The 26,636-nt window shown below is 42.3% G+C and overlaps 1 protein-coding gene across 8 annotated transcripts in view; it reads left to right on the top strand.

Moving 5' to 3' along the window:
• Positions 1-26,636, top strand: part of SLC4A4 (solute carrier family 4 member 4) — a 254,617-nt gene that overhangs the window by 22,259 nt on the left and 205,722 nt on the right. For all 8 annotated transcript variants that reach the window (XM_038398376.2, XM_038398374.2, XM_043513068.1 and 5 more), the window contains exon 2: positions 9,269-9,342. In XM_038398376.2, the coding sequence (XP_038254304.2) occupies positions 9,269-9,342 (74 nt within the window). The remainder of the gene's footprint in view (positions 1-9,268; positions 9,343-26,636) is intronic.

Here is a 26,636-nt window from a genome sequence, read left to right as displayed (position 1 = left end):
AGGAAGTACTACTTCACACAGTGCACAGTCAACCTGTAGAACTCCTTGCCAGGGATGTTGTCAAGTCCACAAATATAACTGGATTCAAAAATGAATTGGATAAATTCATGGAGAATAGGTCCATCAATAGCTATTAGCTAAGATGGTCAGGGATGCAATCCCATGCTCTGGGTGTCCCTGAACTTGTGACTTCCAGAAGCTGGGACTGGATGACAGGATAGATCACTCGATAAATTGCCCTGCTCTGTTCACTCACACTGTAGCATCTGTCATTAGCCACTGTCAGAAACAGGATACTGGGCTAAATGTACCATTGGTCTGATCGAGTATGGCTGTTCTTATGGTAACAGAGAACCCCCTTTACCAGCTGTCCTGCACTGTTCGTTGTGATAGACCAACACGTTTATGTGTTGTATATCAAAAAGGAAGGTGAGTCTCCAAGGTTTCACATGTCCTTTGGGCGAAGATGTGATCCACAGAGGGAGTTCTGTCACACAGATCAGCTGGCCTTGTCTTGCTGTTTTTTGGCAGTGCCTCCAGCTGTTGGCTTCCCCAGTGTGTTTACACTGCAGCATACACAAGACATGAGCAAGTGTGTTCACTGCAGCCTGGTGACATACACCAACAACTGTTGTGGAATCAATGAGATGGGGTCCATATTTAATACTATGAAATAAAAATAATGCATGCTACTTTGGAGTTGCTTAGGTTCTGCCATTTCAGCCTTTTCCTGGACAGGATACCTGAAACCTTTTCGATTTCTGTGTTTTTTTTTTTTTTTTTTAAATGTTTTTAGTTACATTTTCTAGACAAGCTGGAGTATCTGACTAGATATTTACATGGCTCACTGTAGTATCTGAGCACCTCCCTATCTCACAGTGGTGTCACAAGGATAAGATCTGTGAAGTGGACTCCCCCATTTTACAGATTGGGAAACTGAGGCACAAGAAGCTGAAGTGACTTGGCCAAGGTGACGCAAGAAATCTGAAACTGAGCTGGGAGTTGAACCTAGTTCTCCTAAGTCCAAGTCCAGCACCCTATGCTGTTATACCATCCCTCATTCCCATAGCAGAAAGGTGTTTTTTTTTTTTTTTAGGATTTAAATCCAGTAGATTATAAAGATTCCCCTTTTGAAAGGGAGCTAGCTTTGTATTCGTAAAGAAGAATACAATAGTTGGGGGACCTCTCTGAAGGAGAAGGGAAGAGTTTTCTGTCCTTGCTGATCATAGCCTCTTGTGTTCACAAGTAAATTGTTTTATAACCAAGGAAAAAATACATTTAAGATAACTATCTGATTTATAAACACACAAACCAGGCCATTCAGAGTGAAGAGAGATTGAGCCGCTCATACTGCATGTCTTGCAGCCCATATGTGAATTTCTGTTGAGAAAAGTAGACAAAATGAACCCAATGAGGAATTGGTCATATTATGTATCATTTTTTTTTTCCTCAACAAAAATTCAGATATGGGCTGCACGGTAGTCAATTCCTCATTAGGATTTAATCTAGTTAATTTCCCCTTTCATTTAGTATCTGAACCCCTCCAAAATATTTAAAAGTAGAAATAACTTCTCTTTCTTCCTTATTAGCCTTTGGAAGAAACAGCTTGATTAGTTTGCAGGGTTTTTGTGTTTGTGCAGGTAACAGAATGAGGAAAAAGCTCAGTCAAATCACTATGGTTTTGCATTCAGCTCTGGAAGTGGCGAGGGCCAGAGTGACTCGCCTCTGTAGGGGAAGGGAGTGCCAGAATCTGGGTCCCACTCCAGTGACAATTGTGTGTCTCACTTTGATGAACCTCCTGTTCTGGTCAACAGTTTCATTGTTCCAGTGAAACGTAGCTGTCATGGAAGGAGTAGTGGTCAGATAGCCAGATCTGGTCCCATGGAGGAGCCAGTGCAGGGAGTGGTGTATTGGTGATGTGCTCGTGGCAATCTGTGTTGCACCAGCTGTAGTCTGTTCAGGATATGTGGTGTCTGCTATAGATATGAGAAGCAGAAGCTTAGAGGTCACGAGTGCTTGGATCAGGATGGCCAGGTTTGTGCCCAATAAGATTGGATGCTATCTGCTGGGCAGTCACAAATGGAAGAAGGGTGTCTTTTGCTGCTGTTGGTGTTCGGATAGCCAGTAGCCCTGAGTACAAAGGGACTCCAAGTCTGCAGACTGATATAGTCTGAAGGCAGCTGCCCTCACAACTGAGACATGTTCTAAAGGAGGCAGACTCTTCAGTTGAAAGCTGTGTATGAAGAGTAGAGGGCACGGTTAGCTTCTGCAGGGGACTTGCTGCTTTCTCAAGTGTTAGTCCCCCCGCCTCCCCATTAATGATGATGGAAATTGTAGGAAAAGAAGATCTAGTAGATTTAATGAAATCCAGGCCCTGCAAAGCAGCTGACCTTTATGAAGGTGCAGACTTCAGTACAGGCTTTGTTACCCAATTCCCACTTTTCTGTATACAGGTCTCCTTTTGCAGTGAGTAGAGGTCTTATTTCTTAGGAGGGGGAGTCCATGTTTCACAGTCAGTGCTGAAGTGACCTCCCTTCAGAGTACTGCTAATGTCGCTTATGTTTTGGCCAATAGGCATTGCTGTTAAGTGACTTGATGTTCACAATCCCCTTTCCTCCTTGGAGCCTTTTCATGCTTTCAGCCCCTACTGACTTCATTGACTGCAAAGGGATTGCTATTTCAAACTTGGTTCTCTCATTGGAAGAGCTGTATGCTACCCACATAGGTTGCTTGAGCTGGCTGAATGTCTCTACATTAAGTCTAAAGCTTATTTGGGTTTCTTCCCGATTTCAAAACATGTTTAAAATGGGAAGAATAATAAAGTCATATCGGAAACTTCTGATTTATTATCTGTTCTCTAGCAATGTTGTACATTTTCTTAACTTGCGTTGGTTGTATCTCAGTCTGATAACCAGTGCTGTCACATCAGCTTCTCTGCTCTTCTTATCGCAATCATCTTCTCTCCTGTCATAAATTATAAAGGTATACAAACTACTGGTAGTGTTTACTCTCAGCGTGAAGGACTGAATGAAGTTCTTTGCAATAAACTATTTCAATTAAACGTGCAACAAGGCAGTACTTTTGCTCTAGCATGGCTTATTTGCATACACACATTCTTCACCGCCTCTGTGATTAGGCTAAATAGCCAAAAGGTGGCAGCACTCCATCTGTTTAGTACTCTATTTTGTAGAGAAACAACATTTTTCTTTAAAACATGTTTTAGAAACCTTCCTTCAGTCTTCACCTTCCCACTATAACTTCCGACGTTTGTATTAAACAGAGCTGTTCTGCATCTTGCAAACTTTCCAACCCTGAAAGTGATTTCCATTAGCATGTTAGGCAGGCTTTCCAAGTCAGAGGTTCTAAATGTCTTTTTATAGAAACAAACATTCAAACAGATCGTCCTAATTTTAAAAGATTCCTTTCTTGCATTGTAGACCTAAACTGTGAGTAGTATGAGAAATACAATCTAGAAAAAATAATACTTTTCAGTGCTATAGTAACTTTTCAAATGGTGATCTCAGAACACTTTATATACTCTAAGCCTCACTACATTACTGTGAGTGGGGCATGAATTTTCCCTAGTTTAATACTGGGGAAACTGTGTCTGAGGCCTTGCCTACACTAAAGGGAAAAGTTGATCCAAGCTATGCAATTTGATTTATGTGAATAGTGTAACTCAAATTGACGTAGCTTAGATCTACTTACTGCGCGGTCCACACTACGCAACATTGACGGGAGACGCTCTCCCATCAACCCTCACACCCTTACTCTTCTCGACCAGTGGAGTACAGGAGTCGATGGGAGAGCAATCTGCGGTCAATTTAGCGGGTCTTCACTAGACCTGCTAAATTGACCGCTGATGCATTGATCATGTGTTGATCCCTGATTAAGTGTAGACAAGCCCTGGGGTTAAGTTTGCTTTGCTCAGGGTCACTCAACAAGAAGTTGTCAGTTGGGACTTGTGCTCCTAACTCTCTCAGAAGCTTTTGAATTCCACCCAAAATCCGCATCTCCTCCCAGTTAGGTACTTTAACAACAAGATCATCCCTGGCAGGAACTTTAGAATGTAATGTGCAAAGTGGAGACCACTAAAGAAACTTAAAAAGAAGAGTGGTCAGAGATGAGGAGCAAGAGTTCTGTGGTAGTTATAAAACAAAATCCATTAAACAAATTAATACTGAGGCACTGCATGTCCTTTAGGAAATAAGTCGGGTTTGATCATACTGGAACTGAACTTTCTGAGGTGCTTCCCCTGGCATGCCTTCAGCCTCACTGAGAACTATGCAGAGTAGGGAGCCTGATTTACCTGATTATCCCTTGGGAGGTCCTCTGCTTTTTTGGAATAGCAAAACCTTCTCCGGTTTTCCCTCCACTTCACACTACTTCCCTTCCTCCAACTTTTCCTTTTGCCCACCATTAAGCCACTGTGCCCTCTTGACCCTATGTTGTAGCCACCGTTCTTATGGATTTAGGTGTGGCTGAGACTCCCTTTAGACTAGTCAATCCTGCTTCTAAATCGACTACTACAGGGTTCCAGCGGATTCTAGCACTCAGCAGGGTATGTACTTTACTGCCTGAGTTGGATGCTATATCTAATACATGATGTTGGACTTTTGTCAAAATCTCACTTATGTAGGGTGGGATTTTTCAGAAGTGCTCAGCTTCCCCCCCCCTTCCTCTAAAGACCCAGCGGGGTTTATGGTTCCCAGCACAGGGCTGATGGAGCAGCGGCTTGGGGGACAGCCGGCGGGGTTGGATTGGCCCAGCTCAGCACAGCTCAGCTCCCACTGAAGTCAACAGATTGACTTTTTTCTACAAAATTTTTTTTTCCCATTAGAAAATGTGGTTTCCCCAAATCTAGAAACAGAAAATGGATAGTCTTTTGGTCTTCAACAACTGACACAAAACATTGCAAGTCAAAATGAAAATTTTCATCCCAGCTCTAGCAATTCTGTTGATATCAGAGTTAGGCCAAGTGCTTTTTGAAAATCCCACCTATATGGCATGTTCTCACTGTGGATAGCAAGCCTACTCCATTCTTCCTCTTCTCTCTTAGAGTTGAGACCCATTCTTCTCTCAGGACTAAGACGCTCTGTTCCATCCAATAGCTCCAGCTTTCACCACTATGGGACAGCATAGCTTGCTCTACTTAGCAGCCACAGTATGCTGGTAGGATGATAAGCAATTCTCCCCCTTTTCCCCATCGCCAATAAAACTCGTGAAGATTTTTCACCAGTTTTGTTTCTTTGTGCAACCGCTGTCCCAAATTTAACTTCTTCCCCTTCTCCCCCCCACCCCAAAGTTTAGGAGTCTGAACTTTTTTTTTTTTAATGAAAATTTGCAATGCATCTTTGCCAAATTTTGGCCAAAGGGAGTATTTTGACAACCTGAGAAGGGCAGGAAAGTCAGAGTCAGGAGGTGGTGCCTTTGGTGTAATTGTTAGTCTCCCAGTGACATTGTCATGTGGGTTCAGTCTGGCGAATTGTTGCAGCTGATAGCTGATCTGGTTGAGCGATAAGCCGTATGCATTGGTTTGAACCCCTAGTCATTGTCATCAAGTGGCCTCCAGCTCTGCATTACAACCAGCTCAGTATCAGCCTGTCCAGATGAGGCATTGAGCAGGTGGAAATTGTCCGATATTTGGGCAGGGTCATAGTGCTGGAGGAGGAGATGTGGATGCTTGTATAGAAGCAGCTGCTGTCAGCAGCCTTTGTTGGGGGCTTTGTGACATCAAACTTGCCATGAAGTTGAGGATCTGTAGCACCACCATTATACAAACGCTATCATAAGGCCATGAACATGGGCTCCGAGGAGGGCTGAAGAACACTGGATTTACGTTTTTGATTCTTGTCGACTTTGTTAGCTGCTGCATATCAAGTGGCAGGACACGATCAGAAATGAGGATATTTGGAGCCAAACTCAGCAACTGCCTCCATCAGCACTGGTTTGGTTTGGACGGCTTTCTTGGTGTGGACATATTAGACTGGAAGACCAGCAGATTCTGACGTGTGTGTACCAAGGAATGCTGCTACATGGCTGGTGATCAGGTGGGCGTTGAAAGCTTTGGGGACGTGACAGGATTGCCAGTGATGGACATAAACTGAGCTTACCACCTGACCACCTTAACCTCTTTCCAGAGATGGATCCAGGTGCTGGTCAGTTTGCAAGGAGGCCATGTGCCTTTGGGATTTGCCATCATGATGATAGCCAAACCAACTGAAGTACTAGTTCTGGCCATTCAACCTTATCTCCCTCTGCAGGTTTTGGTGAAAGCATAAAGATTGAAATATGCTGTAAACTGTTAAGGATCCTCAGAAACTAGATGCTGTTACTGTAAAACCATATAAAATGCTAGATATGAGCGTTTGAGTTTGTCCTGAACTGTGAAATGCAGGTGCCTTTAATGGTAATGTCCAAAGACAGCTGTTCACTGCAGTTTGTCTGCTGGTGGCTTGTCACTTGCTGATTAGCAGCTGGTAATGCTGCTCTTGGAAAAGCTCTCTAGTCAATCAGCAGCTGGAGGGGGACACCTGAGGGGAAGTGGAGGGAGATGTTTCTCTCCTTCTCATCATAAAAATTCTTACAGCTGAAGATTTTCATGATGTTTCTCATGTGATCTGTATATAATGGGGCAGTGTCACTCAAAGTAGTTTAAAGGGACTGTTGGATTAAAACCATATTTAAAAAGCCCCAAACTTGCCAGTGTTACATATGCTGTTTTAGATTATTTGAACAGAATTTTAAAAACTAAATCTTCCCTTTACCATTCATTTGCCTTGTCTGCATTTCACTCCTTGTGGGCATTTCTGTTCTTTTTCCCCTAGTCGCTGTCACTCTTTGGTTATGCTACGTTACCACAATACTGCAATGTTTGGAAAGTGGGGCAATGTTTAAAATTGGATGGGAAAGAATTTTTGAAAATATTCTTATTGATGTTATGCTTATAAAACACATTCATAAACATACAAACTCTGGGTCCTAAATTAATTGATATTGCTTCTTTAAAAGAGGATTTTATCCTCTGACATATTGGCAGAGCAGTTTGTGAGGAAGCCTCTGTAAGAATAGAGTTTTTGTGAAGTAATCAAGGGAGAAACACGTGTGTATTAGGTTTCTATTTGGTCTGAAAATTCAGTGCCATCTGTTCCAGATGTTTTCAGCTGCATTTATAGCAAGCAACTGCTGTGCTGTTTAAAAAGAAAAACAGTTTATTTTGCACTCTTTCTCTCACACCCATTGCATATAGACGACCAGCCATGGAATTAGTTCGTTTGTGTGCATAACAAAAGTTGCGCAAATAGTGTTGAATAATTTAATAAATGTGAACTCTGGGGCAAGGCTTTTGTGCGTGTGTGCTGGCTTTGTATTTTTAGTTGCTAATGCTAGCTTGTAGAGAATGTTAAATCTTATCGTGCAGCGGAACAGCAGCTTGTAAAATGGTACAATGTTCATACATTGTAAAATCATAGGAATTTATCCTCCGGAATAGACTTCTGGTTACCTGCTACAAACAGTATGTGAGGAAACCATCAGACTATACTAACTAGAGATGGGCCCTGTGTTGCAAAGTTTAGAATTGGATCCGAACTTTGTGGGTGCCGGGGTCTGGGGTGTTGGATTGGGCTCATCTCTAGAATTAAACATGTCAGATGGTGCTCTAGTAATTATTGTTCTACAGTAATCCAGAAGAAACAAATGCACAGTGGGTGTTCACTTATTGGTTTTGAATCTGGCCCCCCTCTCCTCTGCCCCTCCCCCTATATGAAATATTCAGGAATCTGCTGTGCGAAGTGAGCTTTTCTTAATTGGAAACTAATAGCTAAAGGCTACAATATTGTGGATGTTACTAACAGTCCAAGATGGAGAAAACCCAACTGTTGATGGGAGAATTGCTGGTAAATTGTTAGCTGGAAAATGGAGAGACAAGGGGGAATTATGAAGCTTATTGGCTTATAAAATTCTTGGAATGATTTTTGCTCCGAGAAAGCTTGACATCAAGATTACTCTGAGCTCTTGAAGAGCTAAATCAATTTATTGGTAGCTGCTATTGCTTTTAGAGCATCCTTTTGCGGAGCATGATTAGAAGACCTGATAATGTGTTAGTATGTTTTCCAGTGATTCTCCCACATTGGGCTGGCCCTCTCAGCCTTTGCAGGAAAGGGTGCAATGTTTTATTTCCTAAATGCACCTGTCTTTCACACTTGGTAGAAAACTTTAGGCCATAGTTCTGCAGCATTACACCCTCTGAAAAGCCTCATTGACTTCAGTGCTGCTTGCAGCGTGTAAATTAAGAACGTGTATTTGACAATTATCACTGAATGGTTTCACTATCCTAAGAATGGTAAAGGTTGACAAATGTTTACTTATCTACATTAAATATGACTAAAGTATTAGTATAGTATGTTACAGGCTTCCTTTAAATTTGACTGTAACTCTTGATATTTGCTAGTCAGAAGTAGATTTACAAACACTCGCTTGGGAAGTTTCAGTGATCTTATTTAGTGGTGAAATTGCATAGTGAAAATCACATTTAATGCAACAGGAGGGCTTCCTGGCATTGTTATAAAATTAGGAACAAATTGAGAGGTGAGGGGAGAGGGAAAGGGGGAGAGAAATGAAAGAGAAATTTAGAAAATTTGTACATGAATGAATGGCGGGCACACACACATGACTGCTGTGATGGCCTGACTTGCTGTAGCTTGGTCTCTGGATAATCCTCAGATGTCAGATTTCCTTAAGGCTAACATGTGACACAAAGCTTGCCTCTCCACAGAGAAGGGTGCTTTGCTGGTATTAAGAGGCTAGCTGACGCCTCATCTCTCATCGTGGATGAGAATGTGTGTGTCTGTCTGTATGCACTATGTGTGTCTGTGTGTGTAGGTGGTTCTACAAGCAGAGTGTTTTAGAAGAGCTTTTAAGTGAAACCGGATTTCCACAAGCTATTGGCTAGTGTATAGAGACACCAAACTACTACGTGTGTCTTTTTTTAAAGAAAAGACTCCTAGCTGGGATTACCTTTCTCATACCTGCCACCACTGATACTCTCTCAAGGTTAGAATTTGAGTTACATGGGACCAGCTTAATACCAAACGCCATTCAAAAGGAGCTGCATGAAGAAACAGCATACACGGAAAGAAGAGCAACTGCACCCACCCAGTAACATGAACAATAGTTTGCAGGTTAACCTGCCCAAGAGTTGGGCTGGTTCAAATAGCTCACTCCAGCAGAAGTCTGAGCACTCTTTTTTTCTTTTCTATTACTACAGAATGGAGGATGAGGCGGTGCTGGACAGAGGGGCTTCCTTCCTTAAGCATGTATGCGACGACGAAGAAGTGGAAGGTAAGAGATATATATTTCTTAGGTTAATGTGTCTCTTTAAAATGTATATATTAGAGCAAAACAAATTGCCACAGGCAGATTCAGTGAAAAGGGATAGTTCTTTTTCTGAACAATTAACCCTAAAAACTATTGAAATGGTGGCAGCCAGAATTAGCATGGACCTGACTTTTTACACCTGAAGAGTCCTGTTTTCAAAGTGAGAGTTAATATGCTGCTGGCATTCTCTGTTTATTTCCAAAATAACATTCACATGCCTCCACAGAATAACCCTGAGATGCTGTGTGGGGTTTGTTTGTTTTTTTAATATGAATGCACTTCGCAGCGCTTGTGAATCAATATTGCACCTTGTATGACATACATTGGCAGGCATCATCAATGGAGGAGACCCTTGCACAAAATGATCCCAGCTGAGTCCGTATTGAATGCTGGCTCCTGGGCACCAGACTCAGGACACTAAGAGGATCATTTTCTGTGGGATTCTTTCAGCTTAGAAGAAATACAGGCCATGACTTTCTGTGAGAAAAAGGACTTGTTTAACTAGGCCAAGAGTTGCCCCATATTTAAAGAAATGAACAAGAGTGTCTGAATTTTTTTTGTTTGCATAAACTAAACATATTTGTGTAACTCCCCCCAAAGTATGAAAATAGTTTTAGAAAATATCTGCCAAATACGGTGATTGGGTCTCTGAATACAACCATCAAGCTTCCAGCAATTCAAAACAATCATTTCAATGAAAAATAGCTTGGAAACTGCCAGGTATGAGAAGCACAGTGTTTTGTTTCCTCAGCTAATGTCAGCTGTGCTCCATAGTTATAAAAATCACCCTGTTGGTTTTAACTAGGCCATTTACTGTCCATAGGGGTTGGGGTGAGAGGGTCTCCTGTTAGAGGAGACTGACCCCAGGGGTTTGAAAGCTTTGGCACAGAAAGTAAACGTAACTTTTTCTTTAAACTTTTCTCCATATTTTAAAGCCTAAAATGGGGACAGTCCCTGTAACTGCAGGTGGAAACAAGGTAAATAAAACCTGCCGTGTGGCCCCCTGATAAACCACAGTTATAGCTGTAAGGAGCAGAGCAGCAAAAGATCATGCCAACCCCCACCTAAAGCTGCATTAAAAATGGAAGGGTTTTGGGTGGTTGTTAAGACTATGATTTTCCATCTGACCCTTAATAGTCTTTCCAGGCGAATATCCAAATTTGATCTATCATTAAGGAATCACAGTTCAATTGTTATCACCTTGTTGGGGGCAGGGAGTAAGAGGAGGTGAAAAGAGATGAAGTGTCTATATTATTCCTCAGCACAGGAGGCTGGGAACTGTAATTCCGTGTCTGAGCTTTTTGATAGTTATACAACCCAAAGCCTGAGTCTAACTCCCTTGTTTTTGTTAATGGCAGTGCCTAGGTACTAGAACAAAACTTCGTAAACACCCCCAGATAACTAGTTAAGGAAGCTAGCACATGTACATTTTTGAATACTTGCAGTGTAGCAACTGCCATTGTATCGGAAGAGGAACAGGTGTGCTAATGTGAAAAGACTTCAAGTTGCCACTTTGCCTTTCTGCTGTTCTTTGGGGCATGGGTTGTCATCTTTGTACGTGCTTTTACAGCACCAGGCACATTTTGAGCACTTTGCCCAAATAATTATTCATATGTGTTTGGCCTTTTGTATACATTGCATTTGCCTAACCAAGAACACACCACACATAATCTACCTATAACTGTAACACTAGTGGGAAATATATGAAAGCATATGCCCCTATGGCAAGTCCCCAGACTTGGAAGATAATTTAAGACATCTGTGTGTAGCTGGCCATTTCCTGCTTATTGTCATGGTGAAGTTATCATTTCACTTCTGATGTTAATGGGTAAATGCTACCTGCCTACCTTGCATGAATATCAAAAGGGCATAAGTAATAACTACAATACATTTTTATTATAAAAAGCTGCTTTGTTGGCGGCTGGCTGACATTGAATAGAGATGTTCGGAAATATGGCTCAGCATAGTTTACTGAGGTTACTTCCCAATTCCATTTCAGAGAATGGGAAAATTTAAGCATTATTGTGAGAATGAGGAACAAACAGAGCTCCAGGGTCAAGTTTTTTGAAAAAGGAAAGCAGCCCCATTTATCTACAGCACTGTACATTCCTTTCTTAAAAGGTAGTGATGTATTCCTAAAATTCCACTAAATTAGGAACCTAGATAGGTGTGACACACAGAATACTTAATAACCTGGTTTGGAACCAGGGAAAAAGTAAAGCTCCACCTTATCCCTTGTGATAAGATCTTGCCTTTCTAACTCCCATCAAGCCAGTAGTAGCTCTGACTTCATAGTGGGGCGGAGGGTACTTGATTTCAAGTTTGGCAACTCGGTTAAACCTGTAAAGGAGGAGGGGCACTCTGACAGGGTTCAGGTATGTAGGGGAATGTGGCCTGCATTTCCACAAGTTTTCCCCCACCCTGTATCCATCTACTTTAATAAGTTAGTGGTACCATGGAGATAGATGCAGTATTGGAACCCGACTAGAACAGAATTCTCTGTTACACTGGAAATTTATGTCTGTAGATCTCATCAATGTTAAGGGGAGTTACCTACATAAACATCTGTTCATATGAATCAGAGAAACATGTGGAACTTAATTAGGGACTTTGCACCAAGAGAAACTTTAATTAAAAAAAACCCTCCCAACCCCTAAAACCATTTGCCATTTTTGCTAAACCCTTTTTTCTTTTGCTTGCCCCTGTTGTGACGTCTGTAGATTTGTGTTATAACACATTGTGGGGGAAAAGATGTGTAATGTCATAAAATGCTACCCTTAATTTTGCTTCACTCAAAACGTCACTCATTTTGCAGTAACAAAGACTTTGTGAATTACTGATGTATTTATTTTTTTAATATAGTATAAATGAACAAGTGAAATTAAAAATATAAGCAAGGAATAACCCACCACAGAATATACTTTGTTGATTTGTTTTGATAACTTAGTTTCGTTTAAATTGGACAATAGCAGAGCGAGCTGCATTTTTGTCTCTTCAAAACCTCCACAGACTTTAATTTTGCTGTTGCAGAATTAGGAGTGATTACTTAAATTATAAACTCTTTGGGGCAGGAACTGTCTGTTTTGTTTTGTATCTCTAGAGCACCTAGCACTGTGGCGGAGCCCCAGATATGGACAAGGCCCTCAGTGCTACCACAATACAAATAGTAAATAATAATAGTGGTTTGGATTTCGATTCCGGTTTTTATGTGAACCTTTAAATGTTGAGAGGGTTCAGATAAAAGATTTCCATTTAGGCTCCTCTCTAGTTTTAATTCTCTGTTATGCTTTGTATACTATTAAATATGCTGTAGTACAGCTTGGATAAGCTCTCAAGTCTTGATTCAATACAAATGCAGTAGAACTTGTCTTAAAGTGGTCTACTAGGAGTTTTCTTGCCATGATACCACCTTTTTAACATTTGATAGCTTGACACTAGTAAATCTACCAGCATGTTTACCATCTGTTTGTTTTTTTCAGCTTATGGCTACCTTCTTTATCTGTAGGCAAGATGTCATTCTAGTCTGCTGCAAATGTCTTTTCTCTGTCGGCAGGGTAGTTGGCAGACTTTAGTGTTATTTTAAAATGTGCTGGTTTCGTGTATGACATCAGTGCTTTCTCACTTCCACAGCTGTGACGTTTTTAATGTTTTATTTGAAGGGCTCTGATTTAAAAACTTGGGACAAAATTTGGATGATTGTAAAGTGATTTTATTTAAAATGGTACTTGTCCGAATGTGCGTTTTAAAAAGAACTGTCAGGGTTTTCCCTTCTGCCCAAAAAAAAAAAAAAAAAAAAGTACACCTTTGGGAAGCGTCATAGAGTTTAGGGCCAGAATGGACCACCAGATCATCTAATCTGACCTCCTGAATAGCACAGGCCATCCACACATTAAACACTGAAAGTCCTTTGAGGATGAAAAGGCATTGTATAAGTGCTGAGTGGCCTTTCTTTTAAAGGAATATTAAATTCTCCAGTGACAGAGCCTAGTAGTACAAATTATTTTACATCAAATCTGAGGAAAGTGTTTTGTAATATCATAATGGCAATAACATGGCTCTTTTAACCCCTGTTTTTAAAGGGAGAAGATAGGAATTGCTGATTTCCTTAATTAAAGGCAAGGAGCAAACACTCAGCCAGCATTAAAAACACTTAATATGGTATTAAATGATCAATTTAAAAACAATCCATCTCTGTGCAAAAGTGACATGAATGAGATCTGCACCTGCTCTCCAACTTGGCAACTAACCAAACTTGGCTGAAGGCCATGCTAGTTGAAATGGTGACAGTCAGACTGAGGCATTGTGCCCCTTGTCTGCTGGTGTGAATAAGTGTTCCAAGTGGAGGGCTTTGGATGTACTAATGGAGGCAAACCAGAGTGCCAGGCCTGCCAAGGGAGCTGCCTGCACACTCCAGCTTGAGAGGCAAATTTGCTGTGCAGGCTGATCCCTTTTCAGGATCAGGGCCCATACTGTTTAACTGTATGCATAATAATATACACTTACTGTGTGTCGAGCAGGGGTTCTCAACCTTTTTCTTTGCATTCCCTCCCCCGCAACGTGCTATAAAAACTTCCCGGCCCACCTGTGCTGACACAACTGGTTTTCTGCATATAAAAGCCAGGGCCGGCGTTAGGGTTTAGCAAGCCTGGCAATTCCCTGGGGCCTTGCAAAGCTACCTTGCTCAGGTTTCGGGTTTAGCCCCAGGTGGCATTGCTCAGGGCCCCGGGGTTCAGCCCTGCACAGGGGGGCTTTGACTTTCTGCCTTGGGCCTTAGTGAATCTAACACCAGCCCTGTTTGGTGGAACCCCTGAAACCTGCTTGTGGCCTCCCAGGGGGTGCTGGACCCCTGGTTGAGAACCGCTGGTGTACGGGACTGTGCTATGGTCAGCTTACCCCATCAGGTTATGTGTCCGCTGCCTCAGTTTCTCCCTGAGAAGTACATGTAGACTTGTGGTTGATGTCACATCCCCTTCTTTGACTCTGATTTGCTAAAAAAAACGTAACAGTTCAAACATAACCGACAGTACAAATCTGCCAGCCCTCTCCCCAGGCTCTGGGGTTTCTTCCCCAAACCATTTCCTAGCTGAGACTTGTTCTGCTCCCACTTGGCTAGTATGGATTCCACTGGTCCTGGGCTCTCCTCTTTCTGTGTGAACAGACGCTCTCTTATAATAAGTGTTGCACCCCAGTTGTTCTCATGGGACCCCGGTCATTTGACTCAGCTGCAGGCCAGAACCTGGAAACAGGACACTGGGACATACACGTACCCAGGAACCACGAGTAACATTTGCTCAGTGGGATCTCAAATTGCTCTATGGGGATTTTACAAACTCTTTCTGTTGGAATCCCTTCCCTGCTTGCTGGCATGTCTGCCTCTGGGGTGAGACACAGCAGCTCTTCATTAGTGCCCTACAACGCTACATGACTGCTTAGGATAGAAAATGATGAGTATATAAAATTTGCCTGTCTCTGCTGTGCTTGATACCCCATCCCTTTCTGAATTCCTTCAGGTTATTCTTAAACAAAAAACCTAAAATGCATATAAAGAAGGTCAGACTAAATGATCACAATGGTCCCTTCTGGTCTTGGACTCTGAATCTAGGAAAACTTAAAATATGGCAGGGAGGTCCAGTCATGGCTGTGGAATTTCTAATGGAAGACTGAGTTGTATTTTAGTGACTTTTCATTTGGTTCACTGCCATCCTGGGCTCACTTTTTATTTCCTTCTCATTAATGATATAGAAATAAATACTGAGAAGCTACTAAACCAATAACTGCTAAAAGCAAAGAAAGACCAATTAAAACTGATAATCTGTGCAATAAATCAAAACCTATAGACACGAAGTGAAGCTATTCTTAATTATACTTGACAAGTGACAAAACTTATCAAATAAACAAAACAAAAAAGCCTCCTGGGAAGCAAAAGGTAAAAATTAACAGACAATTGACTGACTGAATGAATAGAGCTGAGTAAATGAATGGAGTTTTTAATCTCAAAAAGTAGAAAAGATCCCAAGAAGAGTTTCGTAGTCAGAAAATTGGAAGCCTATGAGGAGTGGATGCTACGGAACTGGTCAGGTGGAATGCTGGGGAGTTTCCATGAGAGGAGAGAATAGTAGGAAGAAAGAGAGGTTCGTGCATAAGATAAAGAAGGGTATAGAGAGAAGACCCAGTGGGTGCTTCTGTTTAACCATTCCTCGTGACACAAGAATGAGGGGGCAAGTAGAGCAAAGACAGATGGAAAGGAGAGGCTGAGCCTGAGAGGTCATGGTTGGAGGTGGAGAAGAGTGAGAGGAACAGAAGTAGAATTGGCCTAGTGGATAAAGTCAGACTTTAGGACCAATCCTGGTTTCTTGCTTGACTTTCCCTGTTTGTGTGTTCACTGGCCATTGGGAAAGAATCTTACTCTTCATTGGTCTAAGGAAAAGAGAAATATTCATTGCTTTGATCTATGTAATGATCTATGGGCCTGTAAGCAGCAAAGCTGGGCTTACTCTGGTGAGTACTGCCAGGGCTGCCTTGTAACTCAGTGGCACTAATATGGCAGGGGTGGCCAACCTTAGCCTGAGAAGGAGCCAAAATTTACCAATGTACATTGCCAAAGAGCCACAGTAATACATCCCCCAGCAGCTCTTCTCCTCCAACCTCCCACTCCCAGTGCCTCCCACCCACCAGCAGCCCTGCCGAGCAGCGCCTCCCTCTCCCTCCCCGCACCTTCTGATCAGCTGTTTCGTGGCATGCAGGAGGCGAGGGTACGGCAGGCTTAAGGGAGGGGGTGGGAAGGGGTGGAGTAGGGGCAGGGCCTGTGGCAGAGCCAGGGGTTGAGCAGTGAGCACCCCCCGGCACATTGGAAAGTTGATGCCTGTAGCTCCAGCCCCGGAGTCGGTACCTGTACAAGGAGTCGCATATTAACGTCTGAAGAGCGGCATGTGGCTCGGGAGCCCCAGGTTGGCCACCCCTGTAATATGTGGCTCTTTGTGTTCTAGAATTCTCTTAACGATTGCTAGGGTGTGTCTCTTCCCTTCACATGGGTCCAGTGCTATTCCAAGACTTTTTGGACATTATTGTGGGTATAAGAGGCAGTGTAAAGGGACTTTAAAATGAGCACACCTCACATTTATGCTCACTTGAAGGCCCCTTTACAGTGACAGATCAGCGTAAAGTGGTCTTGGTATAAAATGAGAATCAGAGGGTACATCTACACGTAAAAAAAAAAAAAAAAAAAAAAGGCCCAACAACCCTGTAGCAGTGAGTCTTGGAGTCCAGTTCAACTGACTTGGGCTCACACTGCAGGGCTAGAATAGCACTGTATACGTTCCTGCTTGGGCTGGAGCCTGGGCACTGAAACCTGGCAAGGGGCGGGGGGACCTCAGGGCCTAGGCTGAGTTACACTACTACTTTTAGCCCTGTAGCACCAGTCCCAGAAGCCCTACTTAGTTGATCCAGACTTGGACTCACTGCCATGAGTGGGATGTTTTTTGTGCAGTGTAGACATGTCCTTAAAAACCACTGTAATTTAATAAAGGCCCATCAGCATGGAGAGTGGACAAGGGGATAAATGCAGGCCCTGTATCAAGGAGTCTGACCTTGGAGTGCTCCAGAATGTAGGTGAAATCTCCCTTTTAAAAGAAAACTGCATCCTCAATATAGTTAACCATAATTGCATACCCAGAAGCAGTGTGCCATTAGCATGTACTAGTGATGTACAGTAGTACTGCAGAATTAGGTGCATGATAAGGGCTTTTATACCTTCTCTGAGGCACCCAGCATTTGCCAAAATCAGAGGCAGGGTACTGGACTAGGTGGATCTTTGGTCTGTTCTGGTCCGTCATTTCATGTGTCCATCGTTCTGTTATATCCCTATAGGCATTTTCTGTACCTTTTTTCTTGTTCATCCTGTGTACTTTTCCCAACACTCATGCCCCTATGTGCGCTAGCAGTGCTTTCAGTGATAGTGACTCACATTTCAGTCTCTAAAGCACGGGGGTGCATGCCTTGGAATTTAGGTGGTTAGTTTCACTGACCAACACTTCTGTTGCTAGTGCATGCATGCGTGCTGCAGATATGCTATGACATGCAGGAGGCAGCTTCAGATATCCCAGTCCTGACCACCTGGGCTTAAGTTGTGGGTAGCAGAGTTCTTGTGATGCCCCAGTTGATATGCCAAACACCTGAGCAGGTGTTATAATGCCGGCAATTTACTCTAAGTGTCATGGGGACGCTTTTAGTGCACTACAAACACTTTTTTTTTTTTTTTTTGAGGCGGTGAGATGGAGGCAAGTTTAAGTTAAACAAATTATGTATGTATTATCACTCTACAATAATAACCAATACCCTAGTTTTCTCCATAATCACAGGAATTATTAGTGCACATAATGGGGAGGAAAGACTATCTCCTCTAGACTTAATGGCATGCTGTTCATCAACAGCATAAGTCTCCTGTCCTCCAACACAGCTGAGTGCAACATACTTGCAAAATTCAATGTCCTTCCTACTCAGACAATTAGAAGAACTAGAGTCAAAATGTTCAAACTTTCATGCCGAAGGAAGGGGCTTAATATATTCCGAAGGGATGAACACTGAAAGCTCCCACTAAAGTCAATGGGATCCATAGGGCTCGGCAGCTGTGGAAAATCAAGCCACTTATTTATACCTAAATAGCTCCTATCTGCATACATGCATCTATAATGCCAAACACAGTTTAATATTGGGTCCATCTGCTTTGATGATTTCCATACTCTGAAAGAGACAATTCAGGCCAAGGTTTTCAAAAGCAATACATTATTTTGGATGTCTCAATTTTGAGACACCTTAAGGGAGTCTGATTTTTAAAGGATGTGTGTGAAAATCCGGTGTCTCAAAAAAAACAAACAAACCAGAGGCACCCAAAATCAGTTTTCATTTCTGGAAACCTTGGACTAACACTTTGTATAACATTTTATAATGTATGTAAGCTGCTCTTTCAGAAGTCATCCTCTTCTTTGATTAGGATCCAAGCGGCGTTGACCTGATTAGATCAGCTCATGGCATGGCAGGTTCTGTAGGTTGTGTAACCTCTCACACTTGAAGAGTCAGAAAAGCTGCTTATAGGTTTGTGGGTAAGCATCTAACAATAGATTATAAAAACCTCAGGTTGAATACTCAAAACATGCTCTTTGTCTTCTGTCTTAACGGTGTTGATCAATTTATCATTTGCCAGCTATAGGCATTTATCTGTTACACAGAAACTACACTCGGTTATGTGAGTGTCTGTCCCAGATTCCACTGCACACATTCCCTTTCTTTCGTAGATCAATCCTGCATCTTTTGGTTGCTTATATCCACTCTTTCATTTAAATGTTCAGGTTTGTATATGTTCTTTTAAGATGCCTGATGAAGAATGCATCTTTTATTTTTTTAGTTTGTTCTTCTCACTTCTTAAATCTTGATTTTACTTTCAATGTGCTGCCTCCCTACTTGAAAGGAATTGTAGGCGTCAAGGTACAGCACTAAACCACCTCTACAATAAGCTTCAGAAAAGCTGTTAAATCTTCTTAGGAATTTTTCAGTTTAACTCAATGGTGATCAATAGGTATTGAGTGAGGGAGGGAAAAATGATGCTTTTGGAATTGAGAAAGCTTGAGATTCAGACATCTCCTTTATTCTGCACTCATCCTATTCAAGTGCCTTTCGGCACAAGCTGACTATAGTGTTATTACACGTGAACCTTTAAGGACTGTAGAGATTTTTTTTATATAAAGATTAAATTGACCTTTGGAAGATCCACAAGTTCCAGTGACCTGATGAAACATTATCAAAAATTATTTCACTTATTTACATGTTGTTTTCCTCATCTGTGCCCTCCATTCATGCTGTCGTCATTATATTAAACGTCCCATTGTTAGTCTTAATAATAAAAAAAAAAGCACGTAGAACCTTAGGTGGAGTTCAGCTATTGTGTAACTGACTGGGGGAAGGTATTATGCTTCAAGAAATGTCTTAGTTGTTTGACAAAATGGGGCTTTAGAATAGCAAATTAGAAGTGTTGAAAAGTACATCTCCCCCCACCCCTTAAAATCTTTAGATGTGTCTGAGCCCGTAGAGGAGAATGGGGGCACAGGGCACTCAAGGTGCCTCATTTGAGTTGTAGTTTAATTACATGTTTATCAGCCAAAAATTTGTTTTTGCTTTGATTTTATTTTTTTCTGAAATGTTGAAATTTCCCATGGAAAATTATCTTAATTCTGGCATTCCCTAACTTTTGAGTCCTTGACTTTGTAACCTGAACATTCTTTTACCATCAGTGGTTATTTGTTGTTGTGTGTGGTGGTGGTGGTTGTTTTATATAGGTATAGATAGTGATGTCGCTGATCACTGGTGCCCTCTTGTATTATCTGTAAACCTGACAAATTTGTCAGCTTTTCTGCTGAGCCTCTACAACTACCGCTTCAAACTTCATACTCTCTCTAGTTTGCTATAGAGCCTGGGATCCTTCACCTCTTTTTTACATTTGGAATTTCAAACGGAAAGCACATGAGACTTGCAAAAAGCTTCTAGGCCTGCATAGCCCTTTCTGATACCATCTTGAAAGTGGTTAATGGAATTTCAGGAGGCTTTGCTGGGGCAGATTGATGCACCGGGTGTGAAGGCAGGTCCAGAGAAGAATAATCTTACAATCAGGTGAAAATGACACGCTCCCCATAGGTATTATGCTGTTTCCCATACTGATTTAAATAAATGCATGCATACTTGGGTATCTGCAAACAGTCTTAACCAGCTTTTTTTAAGATTAGCAAAGTGCTTTTTACTCACTGAGGGCTAGGTATGCACCACATTAGAATGTTTAAATCCAAACTGGGGTATTAGAGTGCAAAAAAGCATCTGAACAAGCTTCTTAAAACATTAAAAAAGAAAAAAGCCTGTTTTTCTTCCTCTGGTAACTTAAAAAAATCACCCTCAGACTGCTGTTCAATATGATAGAGTTCGACTCCCAAGTAATTTGTTGGTGGAAACTTATCATAAACCACTGGAAGTGGGGCTTACAATGAAGCTCCTGCTGCAATGCTTGCAGTGGCCTTCAAGTTTATCACATCGTCATTCTAGCTGCTAGCGTGTGCTAACCCATTGTAGTTGATGGAGTGAGTATAACTTCATGAAAGACCATGCAGAAAGAATAGAATTCCTCTCTTACTGCTCTATCTTTGCAAAAGTGTTAGCGAAAATTCATTAGACTGAAGTAAAGAAGTTAGAGTGTCCAGATCGAGCCATGGAATATAGTAGTGCTGCCCAATAATTAACCTAACCAGGAACACATTAATAAATTAACTTGTCCTGGTGTGGCGTCTACGGGGCCTGTTGGACTGTGTGCAATCTCAGTAGACAAGGCCGAGGAATGGAGGGGAAACAAAGGCACATAGAAGTTAAGTGACTTAGCTAAGGTCAAACAGCAAGGCAGTGACAGAGCACAATTGAATCCAGGTCTCTGGACTCCCAGTCCATTTCCCTATGCACTGGACACGCTGCCTTCCATACATAGGAGCAAATGACTGAGGGGTGGCTCCCTGATGAATATCATGGCTCATCAGCAGCGCCAATGGGTAAAGAGTCCAGAGAACTACAGAGCTACAGTAAGGACCAAGATCTGTCTCCAAGGTGAACACACAGTTTCGTGGCTTCTGTAGGGGTCGCACCCATGTACCTGAAGATACTACTTAACCCTGATGTGTCGAGGCACCACATAAAAGCTAACTGAGCATTTGGAAACATCAGCCAGGGCACAGTGAATAACCTCGATTGATGTGTGGAAATCTAATACCAAAAGAAACAGCAGGTGTAGAGTGGGGACAGTATCCACAACAGAAAGGGCAGTTAGTGACTCTTGAGAAGGAAATCTTATTGCCCTGACCAGATGCGAAAGCCAGATATAAGAGGGCGAGGTGCTTCCCATGGCTGCCTTAAAGCAACCTCCTTCTTTGAGACACTTTAATTCTGTGGTCAGCTTGATAATAGAAACACATCATAGTAAGCTTGTAGACTTAATACTTTAATATGCTGCCAACAGAACTAAACAATCTCTTTAATCCTTTTGATCACATGTGCACAGTGCAGATTTTTGGTAAGTGAAACTAAGTTGTGTATGCTCAGGCAAGCATCTGCATTACTTAGCTGCAGTTCCCCATTCTGCAAGGGAGAGAAATGTTTAATGCCCCCCTCTCCCCCCAAGGGAGGTGGCTAAGTAAGAGATTTTCCTATTCAATGTACTTGAAGGAAGTGCTTGGCATTTGTTTACATTGTTGTGAGTTCTGAGATAAACTTCTAGACTCTCCTCCCAGAGTCCCTGGCAGGAAGCAATTGACACACATTGTCAATGCACTATGTTTGAGACATTTCCTGCTTGCTGGGATAATTTAGCTTTCCCATGAGAACCATTCAATGCAAATAGTTATGCCTGATAAATTTCACAAGATACATGTGCGGCATGTTAGCATGCTGCAACTTAAAGGAGGCTAGGAAGAATGAAAATGGCTGCTTTAGTTCTCCTGATGGCCTAGGTATTACCCAGCAGTTAGTAGGGTTTTTCTTCGACACCTGCATCAGTCCAGATAAAGGTTTCTTCAGGAACACAGGGTGCTGGAAGTAGGGGTGCTGCGGGTGTGGCAGCATCCCCTGGCTCAAAGTGGTTTCCCTCATATACAGGGTTTAGAATTTTCTTCAATGGCTTTCAGCACCCCTACCATAAAATTTTTTCTAACGCCACTGTGGGAGCACCCTACCCTCCGTCAAAATCTTTTTCTTGGAGAGGATAATATAGTTTGTTCTTCCATGCAACTGTTCCCCTGCCCTCATTTCCCCCAATAAAACTGTCTGCCTGTCCTAAGGATCTGATTAGGTTTAGAAACTTCTAATAGATCAGAGTTGTGTATTGATTTAAAGTATTATAGGTGGCGTGTGTGTGGATGCCTATCATTGAAGTTTGCCTACATGTTTCCATTCTGAAGAGACTTTTTCAGTTGCTTACCACTTTCTCAAACTTTTTTCCTGTTGGGGCTGAAATTTTTGAAGATGGATTTTCTGTCCAGTGGTGATCGCGCACGTGTGTGATTTTGAGCAAAAATGGGTCAGCTGGTTTTGAGTGTAAAGAGAGTAGAAGGTGGGTGCGGATGGTGAGGGACAGATGTTGCTCTTTTTTTTTTTAAATTTTCTTCTAGGAACTTTTTGTGACTTTTTTTTTTTTCAAACAGCTCTATTACCTTTGCAATTTGGGGTAGAAATTTGAGATTTGTGTGCTTTTCAGTGGTGAAAAACCATTCTATTTTACTGTGTTGTAATGGATTGTTTAAAAACAGACATTGTCCGTGCAGATTGAGTTCTCTCCCTGCCTCTGACGATAACTGTTGATCTCCTGGCATTGCATTTGCACCTTTGTGCAGATAAACAGTTTGAGTGGGTTCCTCAATGTCTGAAGGTGTGCACGCACGGAATGAGGGTGCTTATTGTGATCGATACAAAGTTTTGGAGTTGTGTAAGCAAGGTGACCAGACTCTACAGCAGAGGTGGGCAAACTACAGCCTGCGGGCCACATCCAGTCCTCAGAACCATCCTGCCCGGCCCTTGAGCTCCCGGCTGGGGAGGCTAGCCCCTGGCCCCTCCCCTGCCATCCCCCCTCACCCATAGCTATGCAGCGCGGCTGCAAGCTCCTGCTGCTCTGAGCAGCATGGTAAGGGGGTTGGGGGGCAGGAGTCCCGGGGGGCAGACAGGGTGCAGGGGGCGGTTGGATGGGGCGGAGGTTCTGGGGGTGTGTGGTCAGGAGGCAGGGAGTAGGGGGCTTGGATAGGGCGTGGGAGTCCCGGGGGGCCTGTAAGGAGGTGGGGGTGTGGATAGGGGTCAGAGGGGTTGGATAGGATGTGGGGACTTGGGGGGGCAGTTAGGGGTGGGGGGTCCTGGGAGGAGGCAATTAGGGGACAAGGAACTGGGCGGTTGGATGGAGCAGAGGTTGGGGGGAGGGGGCGGTTGGGATGGTGACCGGGGTCATTGGATAGGAGGTGGGGTCCTGGGAGAGGGTGGTCGGGGACAAGGAGCAGGGGGGTTGGATGGGTCAGGGGTTCTGAGGCGGGCAGTCAGGGAATGGGAGAGGGCAGATGGGGGGGCAGGCTGTTTGGGGGGCACAGCCTTCCCTACCCAGCCTTCCATAGAGTTTCACACCCCGATGTGACCCTCGGGCCAAAAAGTTTGCCCACCTTTGCTCTACAGGTATCCATGCTTGAATGAGGCAGGACTACCCCCTTTTTTCATTTGATCCAACACAGCATTTTTCTGTTGCCTTCCAAGTAGTCCCACACCATGGAATTTTTTGTTTGTTCTTTTTGTTTTCTTTACTAATAACAACAAATAGAAAAAGACTTACCGAAAAACATGGAAAGAACATTAAGGCTGCCAGGTGGAGATCTTGGATGCCAATGTTCAGATAAACCAGTAAATTTTTTTCTTGTGCGTATATGCATTACAATACAGCCTTTAAAGGCTAAAGGCATAGTTGCCTTCTTCTTTTCTTGTAGGACTTCTGTTTCATTCACATTGTCATCCGATGCCTTTCGAAGTCAGTGAAAATCTCACTGAAGAAGTCAATGGGAGTTATCTGATCAGACCTGGAGTATGCAGGTTGGATGGTGCAGTGAATGAGATGGCATCCTGTGTGTCAGTACCTGTACTTTGGCCTCAGCTTTATTTGAAATTTAGAGCAAATGTCTAGGATAGATCTGGCTGTGTATTTCTGTAACTGAGAGTGCACGTAGGCTCTTAGCAGACAAGATGGAAGATGTGCAGTGAATGAGGCAGGGGGCCATGTGCTGAACAGTGAGGATAAAAATAAATATTGAACAGTTGCCCCATTCACTGTACATTATCCAACCCAGGCACACAAGGGGAAAGGTGGCTCTGTGCAGTGCGCCAGCACAAGGCCTGTGCACCACTTCAGGACTCTAGTGAAACTTAAATAATGCCCAAGCCTTGTGCTATCTCTGTGCACAAGAGTGAATCTCAGTGAATGAGGCAAGGTTCCTACAGAAATGTGTGTAATATATGTGCACACAAGGGCAGAGTTCAGATTGCATGGGCAACCTTACATTTAGCATTACTTGTAAGCTTCATGTTGAAACCTTATTCTTTTAACAAGTATTGTTTTTTGGGATGTGTGTGTCTAAGCGCACAAGTTAATATGAAATTAATTCCTATGCTGCTAATCTGAATGCGTTGTACTCTTGTGGAATTACATTTCATGAAGTGTGAATTGAAACCATAGACTTTATCTGAGAAAATCTGAAAATTACATTAGGTTACCTATTGTTTTGGTTTATATAACTGTACTCTGCATACAGTTTTTTGGCATGTAAATATAGATTCCCCCCCCCCCCCCCCCCCGATTTCTGTGCAAGAATGAAACACCCTTTCCTCAACAGAAACAACATTCAACAAAAATCTCATCCTTTTTTTACTGGTGCAATTTTGCTTTGGCTTTTTCGTTTATTAAACAATAGCTTTTAAAAAAACATTACCAGTGAAATAACTTTTTGCTCTGTTTGAGAGTTGTGAATTAGAAGTTAAAGCATCAAAGGATAAATTCTTCCTGATGCAAAATATTTTGGGGTTCAGTCTTTTCTGCATGATCAGTTATGCCGAGACTTACAGTAGCAGGAGTTAGGAAAGGAACTCTGGCATGTGTCTATGAAGAAAAATGTTGAGTATTTTAAGATGTTTTCTATAAAGCAGCAAAAATGGGCCAAATTAACACATACGTTTCACTTGGCCTTTTGTTTTGTTTTTAGTTCCAAAAGACTCCATGTAAAGAACACAGAGAATCTCGTTCATGTAATCAGGCTGTACATGTTCATCCGATACTGTTACAACTAACGTCCACAAAGTGGCAGGTTCCCCAGTACAGGTGTTTGCTGACTGCACTGTCCCCATCTATACAATCCAGGAAGATCTGGGTAGCTATCAGACACTGGCTGAGTTCCAAGGGTTGGTCATCAAGAATTTCACATGGTGCCATGTGCTCTGGGATTTTCCAGCCCACAGGGGCCTGGGAGTCATCTGAAGTGGCTAAGTTAATTATGCAGATGGGGCTAGGTATTCCCATTTCTATAGCAGAATTGCTACTTTTTTTTAATACATTCACAGCTTAACAGTCATGTCAGTCCTGCTCATGAATGAGATTAAAACCTCATCCACAGCCGGAGAGATTGCATGTGACCCATGTTGTGTGTGTGTGTGGTTGTGAAGTGCAGATGGATTTATTCATGTTACATAGAATCATAGAACATCAGGGTTGGAAGGGACCTCAGGAAGTCATCTAGTCCAACCCCCTGCTCAAAACAGGACCAATCCCCAATTTTTGCCCCAGATCCCGAAATGGCCTCCTTAAGGATTGAACTCACAACCCTGGCTTAGTTGCAAATTTGATAAAAGCTAGTAGTGCAGAGAGGCCTAAAATTTAGAAATCCTTGTCCACGCTAATGCTGAAGCTGCATTAGGCCATGTGTACACAGGGACACTCAGGAAAGTAAAGGGCAAATTAACTAGAGGTGTGAAGTTAACATGCATTAGTTAAAGTGCATTAAACCATTGTGTGGATGTTCTCAATTCCGAAGTAAAGTGGCCTTAGTTTGCTATAGTTTAATTTTCCTTGAAGAATTTCTCTTTCCCCAACAGAGGTCCCAGCTGAATTATTTAGGCTGCTGGGGTGAGAATTCTGGCCAAAATGCACACAAGTTGGAATTTCAAAGTTTGGGTTCCCACAACAATTGCACCTCTGCCCACTTCTGCATAATCAGTATTTTTTTTCATGCTGTATCAGTGGGTTAACTGCAAAGATTTAAAAGACTAAATATATGCAAGTCAACTGAGATAGATAATGGCTTTTGGAAACAATAACTGAATTTCTGGGTTTAAGGGAAAAGAACTGATCGAACTTACAGATAAATACACTTGTTCTCACATGTGAATAGGATCACCTCTTCAGATAAACATACTTCAGTCAATGGTCGAACAAGTGTGTTTATCTGAAGCTCTGCAATGGTGCATTGTAAAATGAGTGGATAAACCAAAGTTGTTCAAACATATCAAAGGCACTTGTCTTTATCAGGAATTGAATCCATGGCAGGTGTGTCTGAAGTTTTTAAAAATAAGATGGTTCAGTTATCAGAGTACACAAGAAATGTCTGAATAATTTCCTAAAGTGTAAAAAGAAAAGGAATACTTGTGACACCTTAGAAACTAACAAA

The sequence above is a fragment of the Dermochelys coriacea genome, chromosome 4 (assembly GCF_009764565.3).
Source record: "Dermochelys coriacea isolate rDerCor1 chromosome 4, rDerCor1.pri.v4, whole genome shotgun sequence".
Lineage (NCBI taxonomy): Eukaryota > Metazoa > Chordata > Testudines > Dermochelyidae > Dermochelys > Dermochelys coriacea.
This window is presented reverse-complemented; position numbering and strand designations above follow the sequence as displayed.